Here is a 16,586-nt window from a genome sequence, read left to right as displayed (position 1 = left end):
GGCACATAGAACCACTTGGCATTCGGCCCCTATTTGCCTCTCCACTTGTACTTGTCCCCAACACCACCTCATAGTTTACGTTTCGGGATAATAGGCTCATTTTCCAGCCTCAAATCCCTCACACTCTTTCTTTATTCTCTGGACCTTTGCACATGCTCTTTCTATTGCTAAGACACACCTACCCTGCTCCCTCTTTGATCAACTCTTCCTCCTCCTTTCGATGTCAGACACCCCTCCACCCCAACGTTGAACAATGAGGAAAGACCATGGTCATCCTAAGGGCTCTAGTGGCCCCTTTTGTGGAAATACTCTTGAAGTTTCACACTGAACAAGAACATTCGATTCTTTAGGGATCATGGAAGGGGGACTCCATGGAATGGCCATGTATTGAGCTCCTGCGATGTGCCTGGTACTCTCATAGGGACCTGCACACATCATCTCATTAATTCTCTAGCCTGCCCATAAGGTACATGCTATTACTCCCATTCTATAGATGAGTAAACCAAAGCTCAAGAAAATGAAAGAACTTTCCAAATGTCACAGGACTAGTAAGAAGAAATTCATCTTTGTTCTTACTGTTATGAAGACAAAAAGCAAAACAACAGAGAGCAGGAATTTCTCTAAATAGAAAATTGGGAACAGTGAAGTCTCCCATAAATTAATCCTGGAAATAAACTCAGCATTATATACACACAGAAAAGTTTCCATTGTGGTAAAATATACATAACATAAATTTACCATTGTAGTCATTTTTGTGTCCAGTTCTGTAGTGATAAGTACATACCCACTGCTTTGCAACCAATCTCCAAAACTCCTTTTATCTTGCAAAACCGAAACTCTATACCTATTAAACAGTTCCCCATTCCCCTCTCCTCCACCCTCTGACAACCACCATTCTACTTTCTGTTTCTATGAATTTGACTACTCTAGGTACGTTATATGAAAAAATCATGCAGTATTTGTCCTTTTGTGACTTTTATTTCACTTAGAATAATGTCCTGAAGGCTCATCCATGTTGTAGCCTGTGTCAGAATGTTCTTTCTTTTTAAGACTAAAGAATATTCCATTGTGTGCATATGCAACATTTTGTTTACCCATTCATCCCTTTATGAAAACTTGGGGTGCTTTCAACTTTTGGCTATTGTGAGTAATTCTTCTACGAGCACAGATATATTAAACTTAATATGTTTACAAGTAATTTGCTAGTAAATTATCATAAGAAAGCCTTGCAAATGACACTAAAATATTGTGGGTGGTGAAATAACAAACTAGTTGGATGAACGACCAAGGTATCTCAGTAAGCTATGAAACATGCAGGAAAGTGGGAAATACATTTTAATCAATGCCCCATGGAAAGAATATATTTAGTGGGGGAAAAATCTCCTTTACTTATTTTTTAGAATGAAGTTAGGTATAAATTATTAAACTATTTAGGGAAATAAATCTACACCAAAAAATACCTCAAACTATGTTTTACATATTATGGGCTGTAACTCTAGAAAGTACTCTACACTTCCTGGAAAGGTATTCATAAGAGTTGTTCTGTTCCATTTAATCATATTAGGACTGACCGTCTTTCCTGTATTGTAATTAGGGGTTGGTGCTTGTGATTTTCTATGGAAGCATCACTCCCATTCCTTCATCCAATCCTTTGCTGTTTGATTGAGCAAACTCCTAATAAAATCTCCTGAGTGCCACAGTGTGCCCAGCACTGTCAGGAGTGTGTGGGGTAATGGTGTCTTAGCTTGTGTCTTTTCTTTCCCTCAAGTACTCCTTCACTCTGTATGCTACTCATCCTTCAAGGGACAGCTAAGAAACTCTGCCCCATTCCTAAAATGAGAAAAAAATGTCTCCTTCTCCACTGCCCCAGATGCTGTTTGTGGCGACCTTTGTGTTGACGAGATGTCACTGACCGTCCTTGCATTCCACCCAGTGGTTTCTTCACTGCCCGCTCCCCAAGCCCCATCCTTCAACTGAGGGCAGACAATATCGCATTTCTTAAATGAAAGAGGAAAGTGAAGGGGAAGGAAGAACTTGGGGTGGGGACCTTTATTAGTCTGTAATTTACGAAGAAAAACAGACTTTGTGACAGTAGCACTAGTTGGCTGTCTGTACACAGGAGGCAGGGGCCCTGCTTCACTTCAGGACCACAGGCCTCTGGCCTGTTCTCTAGTCTCCCATTTTGCTTCTTGTTTTGTTTTGTTGGGTTTTTTTTTTGTTTTTGTTTGTTCATTTGTTTTTTCTTCCACCTCTGAATCATCCCACATGCAGCTGCTGGAGTAATGGCTCCAGATAACGGCTGCAGTGCTGACCAATGTGTGACTTGCACTATTTGAAATCTTGACTAATCCCCAAATGAAGTCCCAAATCTAGACCGTCCACCCACTGACCTTCCCCTAAGCCTGTGACAAAAATGTATTTTTCATATATTCCAACTGTAAAGAGTTTCCCATTTATATAATGCTTTTCATGATGCATCTTCCTTCTAGAATAACACCCATATTTCCAGGCTGACCTTCCATGATTCCCAACCTGGAATCCTAAACATTGTTCTACGCCGCTTAACAAGTTCCATCCCGCATCATGGTGACTTGGCCCACATGTTTACATAACATATAGCACATAGCTCCCGTGAGATTAGAAACTTCTCAAAAACAAAGACCTTCTTACTCAATCTTTCTTCTCACAGCAAACAGTAAATGTCTAGTCAATGGATTTAGAAAGGGTTTACACAATTTTTAAAATTACTATTATCAACATTCACCCGATAAAACAGACTTTAATACCTCAAAGTGTCACTTGAGCAACAATGTTTAATAATTTGCTCTTGGTTTGATTCTGTTATTTTCACTGAAAACATAATAGACTATGTTAAAAATAAAAACTCAAACACTGTGTCAACTCAAACACAATGTCAGTAACTAGAAATGTTTCCATCTTATTAAATGTTTATTCTTTTAGGAATCATTTCTAGGATTTAAGAAAAATAGAGGAAGAAATAACACAGTACTTAACTATGTTAAGTAAAGGTTCTTTATTTATATTTACTCACTTATTTAAATGAGCAACTGTGGGTCCTAAAAGAAAATAGAGAAATGTTTTGAGAAATATGATGTCATAAGCTAATGGGAAAGGTAAAATAGTCTCATTTGTCTCATACACCAATGTCACTGAGCTCTGTCTCAGGGACAGTAATTGAATCCCCTAGCTCTTTCTCTGACGAAAAATGGCATACGGTAGTTTCCATTTATGGGGGGATATGTTACATGACCCTCACTGGATTATTGAACCCCATATATACTATATACAAACATACCTGTGATAAAGGTTAATGTATACATTTGGCACAGAAAGAGATTAACAACAGTAACTAATAACAAAATAGAACAATTTAAAAAACATACTGTAACAAAAGTTCTGTAAATATGGTCTCTCTCTCTCTCTCTCAAACTACCTGATTGCACTGTAATCACCCTTCTACCTGTGATGATGTGAAATGATGAGAGGAAGTGAGGAGAATGGCAGGTGTTGTGACTTAACGTTAGGCTACTATAAGCATTGCATGAACACAAGCACTGCGATCGCATGGACGTCCATCTGACCACCGAGATGGCTACTAAGTGACTAATGAGCGGGTAGCGTATATATCTCATGGAGACATGGGACAAAGGGGTGACTCATATCCTGGCAGGACAGAGCAAGGTGGCAAGAAATTTCATCATGCTAGTCAGAAGGGTGTACAATTTAACCCTATGTATTGCTTATTTCTGGACTTTCCCATGTAATATTTCCAGACTGCTGTCGACTGCAGATAACTGAAGCCAGGGGAAGCCAAATCACGGGTAAAGGGGAGATGACTGCACTTCCAGTTGTAGCATTCAGTTTGTAAAGAAAACTAAATGGACGCTATCCATTAGGGGGTTGAACTAGGTGGATGACCTAAAACTTTCTGAAGTTTCCAGTTTTTATACGTCAAGAAGGAAATTGTCCTATATACTCAGAACACACACACATACACACACACACACACACACACACGCACGCACACACCCCTTCACCAAGCTAATCTGGAAATGTCAGTGTTGGGGTCATATGGAATTTCACGAAGCCTGCCAAGAAATGGGACAAATACATCCTTTAGAGCCAGCCTGCTGAAATGAAAATGTTGTTTCTTAAATATTCCGCTAGTTAAACGGTGCAATTAAATGCTGACAGAATTCATACCCAGACATCATTCTTACCAGCCACAATCATCATTCCACTAAGTGAGCAGGTAGGAATCACATAAGCTATTCACAGTGCGGTTAAATGTGAATATTGCATATCATATCTCCATCCTTAGAAAACTTTTGATATCACTCTTCTGTGGAACATGGGCCTCTCTCTTAGGGCAGATTATGAAGGCAGCTTTTTTTTTTTTAATGTAAGTTGGTTAAATAGCTGAAGTCAGAGAAAATTTTCTCACATTTTGATTTATTGGCTTGTGAATACTCTCTCAAGGGAATTGACCGAAGCCCCATCAGCTGAGTTATTTAATTAAGACTACTGTGGGGTCAGTACAAGAGATGTTTTTGGCATTGATCTCTGAAGGATTTGACTTGATAGTCTTAAAATTCTTAAGGGTTTCAAAATCTTAAATTTTGAGAGTTTTCAGAAACTCTCAAATGAGAGGAGAAGCCACCCTGCTTGCAGTCTCCACACCCTAGAAAACCAAACAAAAATAGAAACCAGCAACCAAAAGCGTAGTTTAGCAACCAAGCCTTTGTTATCATGCTAGCTCAACCTACACGGGAAGCACTGGCTCAAAGCAAAAGCAGACTGAGGGGCCAATGCTGCCCCGGTCAGCTGACAGCTTGATTTTTCCCTCCTTTCTCCAGTTATTTCTTTTCCTATTGTGTTTGTTTGTTTTCAAACATCCAAAACCCACTGTGCTTATCCCATAAAATACAAAATAAATAAATAAGTAAATGTAATTGTACTGTCAGTTGATGTGATGTGGTCTGTCTATGGGCAAATTCCTGCAAGGTCACTTTGAAGGTCACTGACACCTATCCCCTAATCCTAGAGACTGTTCCCAGAGGACTGCTGGAGAACAATGCCTTTGATGAGAGAAATTTTAAATCAGAATACAGAAGCCCAGAAGGGCCAGGGGAGAGTCTCAGCTTGTGTGGGCTGTGTTCCAGTTATTTGGGTGGGCTCTTACACATGAAGCCGCACTCCTTTCCGCCTCAGTAGCACCCACATACTATCAGCACCCACTCTGAAGAGGAAACTCGCTCCCCATGCTGTCGCTGATAGCACCTTAAAGGCTGGGGAAATGGTACTTGTGGTTAAGAGCAATAGAGGAGGTGTGAGTTGTCTGATTACTGAAAGTAAGAGAAGGAAAACCCAAGGGCTGTATTGTCTCCAGCTACACTAAGAAAACCTTCAAGAGCTACGGGGCAGCGTTCGCCAACTTCAGCTATAGTTCATCCTCTAGCAATTCAGCCAAATACGTCCCTCCGCAGGGTCATCTCGGGAATAAAAATATCTACCTAGAGAAGGGTAGGGTTTGTGTAAGCCATCGTTGCATGCAGAGGCCAGAGCCAACCCTATCCCCTGCTCTGGATTGCCTGAGAGCATTTTCCAACAAGTCTAAAGTAAAAGTTCTCTTCTGGATGTTACTATGGCTGACAAGTGTGAAAACTGGATGCCCTCAGGGCACGTAGGTGGCAGACAGAGGCTGGCGTGGGCACGGAGATGGACAAACAGAAGACGACTCTCATAAAGCCCAAACACGTCCTTGAGCTTGTACATTAAACTTTGTGAGCCATCCAATTATTCAATTTAATTATGTATATAAATTCAGTATTGTCTGGTTTTAGAAGTGGGTTGTTTCCTCCTTTTTGATTTTTGATTCCAGAGCCTCAACCCAAAGCCTAAGAGTTGAATCTTATGATGATTTGTGCTCTCAAGCACACTCTTCTCTGTCTGAGCCTATGAAAAGCAGGGCAATAAAAACAGCCTCGGCACGGGTTCCAGTGACTATTCCACTCTTAGATTCCCATTCATTTCACCCTAGAGAAGGGCTGTAACCATAACCTTGCTTTCCACGAGTCTTAAAAGGCTCTTTATCTCCTGCCTTCTCTATACACTATTTTATTTCATTAAGGAGTGAGATTTCTAAGCCTTTAAAATGTTTCTGTCTCAACAGTTGACTATTTCTTATAGGTACTATTTAATATCATTTCCCTTAAGTAAAAAAAACTGCTGAAATGTAACATGTTACACAATCCTTCTTCATTTTTGTGTGTGTGTGTGTGTGTGTGTGTGTGTGTGTGTGTACCTGCTGGCCCACACTGCAGATTTGGACTTGCTAGTCTCCATAATCACACGAGCCAATTCCTTACAATAAATTTCTTTCTATGTACAAATACATCTTATTGGTTCTGTTTCTCTGGAGAACACTGAATATTACAAACAGCAATAATACAATAGATGCACCAATTTACACTCCTACAGTAGATAAGTCTTCTAATCTATAAAATACTATTTGTACACCCTTCCCTTTAACTCTTCCCCTCCTTTAAGCCTGCAACTAGTTTAATATTCAGGTGGTTAAAAAAGCTGGTTTATTACATATCGTTCAGTCACTTCCCATGGGACACTCACACCACATTAGGCATAGCAAGAAGAGGCTGTCCTAACTTCCCACCGTCTTCTCTGACATTCAACTGCCCAACTGGGCTTCAATTTTTTTTTTCTTTTTCTTTCTTTTCTTTTCTTTTTTTGGAAAAAAAAGTATCTATATCATATCTACTGTATAAAATCTTATCTGGAACCCCAATGTGGAGCTTTTTTGCTGGTGCAGGCCAGAAGAGGGTCCCATCCTCAAAGTTTCTTCCTCACCCTTGAGGTCGCCCCTCAGGCCACCTGTGGTGACAATGAAGGACCTCAGAGCCCAGGGTAGAGCCACGTACCACTCAAGCTCTGTCCTCCAGTCAAACAGCTTGAGTTTGTCCCCTGCATGAGCTTTAAACTTCCACTGTGCCTTTCTCCATGCCATCAGTATCCCCTAAGATACCCCTTTCTCTCCATTCTCTCCAACCCTCACCCCAGCCTCTCTAGGGACATGACTTGTCTCTCCCTTGAGTCTTCTTGAATCACTCTGCTGAAGTCAAGCTCCTCTTCATATCATTTCTGGCACTTTCAGAAGTGTCACGCAGTTTTACCCTAGTACTGCAGCTGGACAACTTTGAGTTGGTCTGCGACCCTGAATCTCAGTGTCTTCATCTGTGTAATGGGAACACATTACCTCTCCCACAGTGCTTCATAAGTATTAAATGAGATGACATTTGTTTACTTCAGACACAGTAGGCACCCAATAAAAGTTAGGTAGCAGAAGTATTTTGGGTGGGCCATCCATTTGGGGGGAGAGGGGTATTTCCATAAATATAACTACATTTGCTTCAACTGACTAGTAAAGTCAACTAGCTACACTAAGAAAGTAAAGCCAGAGACTCGTGGTTTTCGGTCATTTTCTCCATGACCCCACTTTCACCACAAATTCTGCCATGAAAGGGCTGCCTTGAAACACTGCCTCATGTTACCCATAGTGAAATTATTACCATAGTCAAGCTAATTGACGTATCCTCTCACATAGTTACCATTTTGTGTGTGTGTGTGTGTGTGTGTGTGTGTGTGTGTGTGTGATGAGACCACCTGAAATCTACTCTTTTTGCAAATATCCAGTATTTGATACACTATTATAACTAGAGTCACCATGCTGTACTTTAGATCTCCAGACTGATTCATCCTACATAACTGCAACTTAGTGCCCTTTGACGACCATCTTCCCATTTCCCCACCTCCTGCCCCTGGAAACCACTGTTCTATCTGTATTCATTGGTTGCATTTTGACAGAAGTTGGAAAACCTGACCTGTCAGGGACCCAAGTGCACAGGCTTGCCACACGAGACAGAGAGGGAAGCCCATCTGCTGTGGCCAGGGTGGCTTGGGCCACATGTGGAAAGGCTCCCTCGACTTGAAGACTCTCGCAAATTCTCTTTCACTTGTGTGACGAATCAGAAGTGGACCAAACATTAAAAACTTACAAACAGCATTTAACAGGTGACTGCACACAACAGCAAATGAGGACTTGTGTGGTAAAATGGAGTCTTTAATAAATAATTATTTAACTAAAGAGATTTTGCTAATTGGTGCTCTGTGTCACTCATCTACACACAATTATTCTTGAGGTTAGCTACACCTATAGAGAAAGGGAAAACCAACACGTAAACATTTGTCTTACCTCCTGACAATTTGCTATTGCTTATTTCATATTGTAAATTATTCTTCTATAATATGGATCCATTAAAAATAAAGCACTACATCAGATAACATATACAGCACTCTGCTCAATTTGGGATGTAATGTGGGATATAATTTGGGAGATGCCAAATAAGAAGCACATGGCTCCAAATTATTTCCTTCCCTCCACTCTTGCTGAAAAATTCATCACTAGTCATTTTGTATGAAAAGCATAGGAAATAATAATAATGATAAGAATACCTACCATTCCCTGACTACCATGGTCTAAGTTCTTTAAATACTTGACCCCTAAATCATTCAACAAAGAGAATGGCATCATTAACTCAATTTACCATTCAGGAACCCGAGGTTCAGAGACACTGAGCAACTAGCATAAGGTTATATAGAAAGTACAGGCTATAAAACCCAAGTTTGTCCAGTATATCATACCAAATCCGTGGGGCTATTACTAAAAGGACTAACACAGAAAGCACCAAACTACAATTGCTGGTACACAGCAGAGAAAACGCTCCAAGAGATCATTAGACTCTTTTTGAAACGACAACTCGCAACTTCTGAAGGGTCCTTTCTAGTAAAACCGGGACACAGCAAGAGATGGAGCCAGTGCTTGGTCCCTACCCAGGATTCACTAAAAATCTAGACTTGGTACTGTAAAAAGCACTGTGAACATGCGGGAGCTGAAGCCAGCACCGACTGCCTAGAGAAGGGAAATGGTACCATGTCTCTGAAATAAAGCACTAAGAGCAAGGTGTCGGGTTACTAAACCCAAACGCTGCCCATATCAGGTTAATCTAGGGTCAAGATATCGTTAAGACAATATATGACCCGTGCTTCCTCCCACTACGTTCAAATTTATGAGATGCTTCTTCTACTCAGAGATGATAGCTCATTAAGAAAAACAAAATTAATTCACGGTATTATTTCTTTGAAACAATATTCATAGAATCTTTAAATGAAATTAGAAAATATCACAAAAATTAATATAGCTTCTACTTGGGCTGTATAGAATCAAACATTGTAGATGGCTAAAAAGGTAAATAAAATTTTGCACTTACCTGATGGAACCACGTGAACCACCTTTTGCCAATGTCCATGTGGGAAAACATCAAACAAGCAGAGATAGAAGCCAACGTCAGCGTCAGAGGCATTATGAAAGGACAAGGTTGCATCACTGAGAGCCATGCTTGAATTTAAAAAGTGAACCCTGTTGGCATAGGGTTTCCTTATGACCATGCCATAAGTGGGACTGAAAATGGCTATGGACACTTTCTCCGTCGTGCTGATCTTGAACCACTCCACCTGGGTTACTGTACCCATGGATGAATACACGCATTTTAGAGTCATGTTCTCAGCCAGTTTAACAGTTGTGTCCCAAACCATCTCTTCACATAAAGCTGAAACAGACATCACATTAGTTCAGTTAGACTTTGTGATTGAAACACCAAATAGATGTCTTAAGCTTATTCGAAGTTTTCTAAGACCTAACAAGATAGCAAATTGAGATCATGTTAAAGGCTAACAGTTTCTACTTGAGTCTAAAAAGGTTTCCACTGCTGGTCATTGGTATTTAGAAGTTAGTTTTCCTGAACAAGTGAAAAATTATCTAGGCCAACTGAAAAGCATTATAAATTCTGAACATGTCACACTATAAGACCGAGAAAGGAGTAATTTTCTTTTTTTTTTTTAATGAAGACATTATCTTTACCTTTGTATACATGAAGAACAGCGAAGAGGAAGGTAAGATAATCCATCTTTGGAAAGCGCCTGGGAGGCTGGTCTATAAAAAAGACAATTTTTATAACGTTACATGCAGAGGCCCAGCACAACGCACGGTTTCCTTCCTCTCAGATATTATCAGTCATGTCTTCTTCTTCTGAAGTATGAACACAGGAAAAAGATGTAAGCTTTAAGGCCAGGTTTGCTCTCGTACAAGGATGGGCATGTGTGAACGGCTTCTCTCTCGGGGAAATAGCTTATTTTCAAGCTTTCATTTTCTACAAAGATTCATTCATTGAACAAATATTTGCTGACTGTGTTCTCTGTGCCAAGCTCTAGGCAATGAAGAGGCAACAATACATTTAAAAAAATAAATTCTTGCCATGATGGAACTTACATTCTAGTGGGAAGCAACAGAAAGTAAAACAAAGAGGTAAAAAGTATAGTAGGTGATAGGTCGTAGCTGCATAAGGAAAAACACAGCAGGAAAGTGTAGTGTTTCTACTTTGATAGGAAGGCCCCAGAAATCTTTACTGAGAAAGTGAGATTGGAGCAGAGACGGGAGAGCAAGGGGAGGAGCCTGAGGCTTTGCCAGTGTGGACAGCCCATCCGGGGAGGCCTTCAGTGCCTCAGGCACTGGCTTTGGGTGATGAAGGGACCACTGAACGCCCTCTGGATATAAATGGGTCATGGCTCAGGGCATATGCACATCTACCATTATGGCTGATTATTTTTTAACTTTTTATTTTGAAATAACTACAGAGTCACAGGAATTTGCAATGACATTACCGAGAGGTCCCGTGCAACCTCCACCCAGTGTCCCCAAACACTTACATCTTATGTAAAGAAAGTACAATATCGAAATGTGATTGATTTCTTAGGGTCATCATTGCTCTCTTCCACCTCTTACAAAATAACAGTTCAATTTCTTAAGAATTTGTTAGGAACAAAGTACCACGTCAGTATAAAAATACAGCATTGTCTCTACAAGAGGGATTGGACCAATGCATTTGGCCCCTGATGAGAATGTCAAAATAAAACGCGGGTAAGAACTGGGAATAAGCAGGACAGGAACCACGAGGACAATTTTGTATAATGCCAGTTCCGAACCTCCTACGCGATTGACCAATCCAAAAGTTTATCAGTAGGTGTTCACATACTTAACATTGGTATCTAATATGGGAACTTTTTAAAGAAACATGAAATGAATAATGTAATGATAATCAGAACAAAATTATAATGTGTGCATATAATAATGTATGGTGCCCCCTGATGTTTACATAGCATTCCATTTTCCAAAACCTTTCATCTCTGTGATATTATTTGTGCCTATAACAGCTCTGTGACAGTCACATTATATATCTGTTACCACTGTTTTGTAACTAATTTAATGAAACAATAGGCGGAACATTTTACTGAGCTGTGCTAGTACCCTGCTTAAGCCCTGAAGACAAAGCACGAACAAGAAAGTCTCTGCCCTGAAATCATGCACAATGTATTGGGTCAGACAGATTACAGAGTCAATTTATTATAATAAAACTTAATAATGTCTATACAAGTCATTTGATCACAGAGGGAACAATTCATTCTAATAGATCTGGGAACGGTTTCATAGAAAAAGTACAGCAGACCCTGGGCACTCCAACCTGAGTAAGACTTTCCAAGTAGAAAATTAGGAGAAGGAAATAAAGTTGTGACAACATGGGACGTTATCAGGAAATGGTTCGACTACAGTCTTCCAGGTGGGGAAGGACAAAAACGAAATTGGGTCTGGATTGAAAGTGCTTTGAATGACATACACAAGAGCGTTCAAACTTGGCCATCAGGGACTATGTTTAGCCATCAGAGATACATCTGTGTCTCGGCACCAAGCACAATTCCTGGCTTATATTTCTATGGCATAAACATAACTCTGAAGGAACTTTTCAAAGCTGTAGCTGGAGCAATTGAGGGGCGATAGGGACAAAAAAAATGACAGGAGATTAGACTATATAGATAGAGAGGGTGAGATAATGTTTGCCCTTGTAGACTGTCTGCTATGATTCTGAGAGCAAGTGGAAGGTGCTGGAGGTGTTTAGGTACCAGATGACATGGTCTGATTTAAATTCTTAGAAAGATAACTGAACATCACCCATTTCTCTTTCTTCACTCCTGACAGAAACATAACTTTGTATGGGTATCCACTCCTTCTCCCAAAACACAAAGATATTATGACAAATCTAAGCCATTGCACTAACTGCTATGATTAATTGGGGATGAGGGAGGGTAGAGTGGAGAAGCCAACCTTGGACTCAAAGCAAAGGTAAACATTTACAATCCATGTCAAAGACACGTCTCTCTCCTTCTCCCTTTCCTTCCCTTTCTCCCTCTCCCTCTCTCTGGAATCTTACTGTACATGAACAAGAAAAAATGCTGCCCCAGTTACCACAAGCACCCATCTTGAAGAAAATCAGCCTGAGGACAAAGAGGATGGCAGAGAGAGACAGGAATAAACTTGGGTCTCCGGTGGCATCATTGAGCTACTGAATCCACAGTAACTATGCTAGAGTCGGAACACAGTGTGAGGTTACAAATTTCGATGTTTTATAAGCCAGTTAGAAAACCAGATTCTGTTTCCTGCATCCATATACATCTGAACCGGTACAATTGTTCTAGCTGCTGCATGAAGACTGGATTGCGGAAAAGCAAAAGGGATATCAAATTTAGGATCCTATTAGCATAATCTGAGCAAGATAGACTGGTGGCTTAGACTAGGGTGATTCCCACCGAGATGAAGAGAGATGACTGCCAAGACATTGTGTATTACCCTAGAGAGATATAACAATGATAGGCATCCTTAATGCCATGTATCCTAGTCAGGGTCCCATTAGGACAACAGAGCCCATGCCCACTGGTTCAATAGAGGGTATTTCATAAGAAAAACTACGAGAGAGGCTAATGGGAGAGCAAGAAAAGCCAAACAGGTGGGCGACAACTCAAATTGGAGTATAAGGAGGAATCCATTTTGCCCTTAGGGTTAGAGTGCGGGGGAGGAGCCAGGACTGTTCTTTGTGGAGGCTATCTGACTGAAGCTGGGACCAAGGCAGAAATAAACCCTACCGGAGATGTTAGAAAAGTCAAGGGATGGATCTATCAGAAAAAAAAGGCAAATGACAAGTGGGAGAAACTGATGCTGAGAGAACTTAAATTACTGCTGGTGAAAGGCATCTATGAAAAACTCACAGCTGACATCATACTCAACGGCGGAAACTTGCCCTCTAAGATCAGGAAACAAGACAAGGATACCCACAGCTATTCACATTGGACTGGAACTTTTAGCCCAAGCAACGAAGCAAGAAAAAAAACATGTGAAGGCATACAAATTGCAAGGGGGGAAAAAAGCAATCTACGGGTTCAATGCAATCTTTATTAAAATTTCAATGGCCTTTTTTTGAAGAAGTGGAAAAGCTGACTCTCAGATCCATATATTATAGAATCGCAAAGGGGGCCTGAAAAAGAAAACAGTGACACTCTGAGTCACAACTTTATGACAACAGCTAGAAATAAATCATGTAGAAGATCATAGTGCAGGTTGTCAGATAAATGATTCATGATATAAAAACATTATCACATGCGTATTAAACAAATGTCAAAACATATATTGTGAGTGAGTGAGTGAATGCGTGCGTGTGTGTGCGTGTGCATGTGTGTTGCCAGGAAAAGAAAGACTGTGAGGATTGGGTAAAAGGCGGTAGAGGTGCAGATAGAGAGGAAACAGGCACAAGGGGGCAAAGCAGATGCCTGCTACAGTACACATGCTGTGGATTCTAAAAGAAATCAGATGTAACATAGCGTCATCCACTCTCAGTAGCTCCTACGCTCAGATCCTCACCGAACTGCCTCCCGCGAGGAGTAAGGGATCAAGGTGTGTGGGAGAATTACTGGAAAAGCAGTACTTATTGATAATAACTTGTAGTAAGCCCTTCATTCCCGACGCATCCAAAGCCAACTGAGCTGAGATGAAGACAGTACAAGTGCACTTGCATTCTGAAGTGACTAAAATCAAGGGGGGTCACAGATGCATGGAAGGTGCAGGAAGACATGCGGTTGAAGATCAAGTTCAGCTGTTACCACTTTGCTAAAAATGAGCCCTATTTATCACCATCTAACCAAAGACAAATAGAGACTACGCTTGAGCTATTTTTGTTGTGTAGGCAGCCATTTTTTGCATGATTTATGAAGGGATTTTGGCTTGAGGTTCTTTTCTAATAGAGCTGTCTGCATAAAAGAGCTTCATTCTCAAGGAAATCATTAATCAAAATATTACTGGAGTTCTCTACTATTGAACACGTGTCAGCAAACCACGTAAGTGTGAATTCATCTCACAAGTTCACCTCGGACTGCAGGACCCCCGGTGACCTGGGCTCATTGACAATCTTCAGATGTGCTGTTTTCTTCTCTTGCTCTATCCACACAGACTCGTCTCTATCTTCCCAGTGTCATTGCTTCTACTATCAGTCATGTGCCCTGCTTTCCCAGTTGTGTCTGCCCTTTCTGAACCCTGGCAGGATTCTGGTCACTACCAGTTACCCACACCCTCCTTCCCCAGCTCAGGCTGAAACACATGACCGATATGAGGAGGGACCCTTCCCGTTCTCATTCCATTCCACACTTGCTCAGACAGCTATTGACAAGCTGGAAAACAAAAGATTGCCACATGGAAAGCCTGTGCTAACCTTTGGAAACTAAATACTGGTGCCGGGAAGATTGAGGGTGCGAGGTCCTCTGTTCCCTCCCTTTTGTTCAGATGCCACAGTCTGACAGTGCGCCTTCGGCTGGGATGTCCTAGCTGTTATGGGATGTCCGTGCTTCCAGCAAGACTTCAATTGGAACCTCATAGGCTAGATTTCTGCTCCCTGCCTCAGAGTCTCCTCAAGAGAATGTTCCCAATGCAGGACATGTGGTTTCCCTTAGACCCTGACACCCCAGGCAAGTCATAGACCTGCCTCGACAAGGCAGAATGCCTCTGAGGGACCAGAAAAAAACCCACTTCCATTCAAAGCAGAGGCTTCAGTTGGGGTTCAGTGGGGACCCTCCAGGACAGAGTTTTGCAAACTGAGGTCCTTGAGCCCAGTGCAGCCTACTGTCTGATCTTTGAAAATAGTTTTGCTGGAAATCAGCCAGGCTCATTTGTTTACACATTGTCTGTGGCTGTGCTACAACAGATAGTTACAACAGAGACCATATGGTCTACAAAACCGAAAATATTAGCTGTCTGACCCTTTACAGAAAAAGTTCACCAACTTTTATCATATAAGATAGTAAAATATTTTGTTAGTTTCAGGTCTGCAAAGCAACATAATAATTAGACATGTACACCCCGCACAAAGTGATAACTCCTCTCCCCCAAGCTACTACCTCTCTGACATCTTATATAACTGCTACAGTAACAAATATTTTGATAGTGAACGTTCATTATTTAAGTTCATCCTTGCTCAGTCTTTCATGAGGGAAGGAAAGTTGACCCTGATAGCCTGGACTCTGGAAATATTAGTTCCATTTACTTAATTCTCAAGAACCATGCTCTCAGATCTACTATAAATACAATTCTTCTAGAAACAGACTAAGAAAAGGTACTAAAACAGCATCCGTTTACTAAACCACACTCTTCATTAAACTTACAGCTTTATAGAGATCAACCTTTTGGCTAATTACAGCTTTTTCCCATAGTTCTTTTCCTACTGGATCTCCTTATGCCATTTTATTAACAGCCCCCACTCTGCACACAATTAATCTTAAAAGTGTGAACTCGGCCACATCCAGTCTTTTTTCTAGAAGGTTACTAACCTTGAGATGGGAGAGTCCTGCTCGCTCTAACTCTTCTTTCCCGATGTGTGCCTTGGTTAAGGCTTCCTGTTTATCGTGGCCTCTTAGCCTCACCCCCTGTCACTGTCCTCATCTCTGAGTTGGCACTACTGGAGCAGCAGGGGCTGTCATCCCAGGGCCTGACTCGCCTGTGCTCTTGAGCTCTTCTCTCCACCCGAATTCCTTCCGGCAGGCGCTGAAGTACAGCACTAGTATTTCACTAGGCAGTGTTTTCTGAAGGATTAAAATCAGCCCAGAAGTGTACCTGTTTCTGGAACCATCTTCACCATTTTAGCTACCCAGACTCATTACAAACCCAGATGGAGTTCTTTCTCTTTTTGCCCTCTGAAGATTCCACAATTAGAAAAGATGAACCTCTTATCTTATGTGCTAACTACACAGACAAAAAAAAACCTCGAGGTTGGTTACTTTGCCTTTTCTTCCCCATTTGTTTCCCTGCCAATCAAAGCACCTCAGAGTCAGAAGTCTCTAAAATGCAGGAAGCTCCTTTATCTCAGCCCATCTCTAAGCGTGTTTCAGTCGTACTTTCTAGAGACGCTGTACAGCTTTGTTTTCAATCTCCCGTCCTCTGACACAAAGTACACGAGGAGGTGTTGCCTAAGAACCATTCCGCCAACTTCAGCAGCTCCTGTGTCCTAGAAACAGGACAGTTTCTAAGCTGTTCCAGAGGACAGCAGAGTCGGTTTTATTTATTC

General features: G+C 41.2%; 1 protein-coding gene across 1 annotated transcript in view; it reads right to left on the bottom strand.

The window, feature by feature from the left end:
• The window catches only part of CD226 (CD226 molecule), a 64,347-nt gene extending 48,452 nt beyond the window's left edge, over positions 1-15,895 (bottom strand). The window contains exons 1-3 of the mRNA XM_081078359.1: positions 15,853-15,895; positions 10,016-10,087; positions 9,366-9,704 (exon numbers count right to left, since the gene is read on the bottom strand). Of these exons, the coding sequence (XP_080934485.1) occupies positions 9,366-9,704; positions 10,016-10,061 (385 nt within the window). The 5' untranslated portion in view covers positions 10,062-10,087; positions 15,853-15,895. The remainder of the gene's footprint in view (positions 1-9,365; positions 9,705-10,015; positions 10,088-15,852) is intronic.
• Between the last annotated feature and the right edge of the window lie 691 nt (positions 15,896-16,586).

The sequence above is a fragment of the Rhinolophus hipposideros genome, assembly GCF_964194185.1.
Source record: "Rhinolophus hipposideros genome assembly, chromosome: 17".
NCBI lineage: Eukaryota > Metazoa > Chordata > Mammalia > Chiroptera > Rhinolophidae > Rhinolophus > Rhinolophus hipposideros.
Note: the sequence above shows the minus strand (reverse complement) of the source record. Positions and strands in the feature narration are given on the sequence as shown.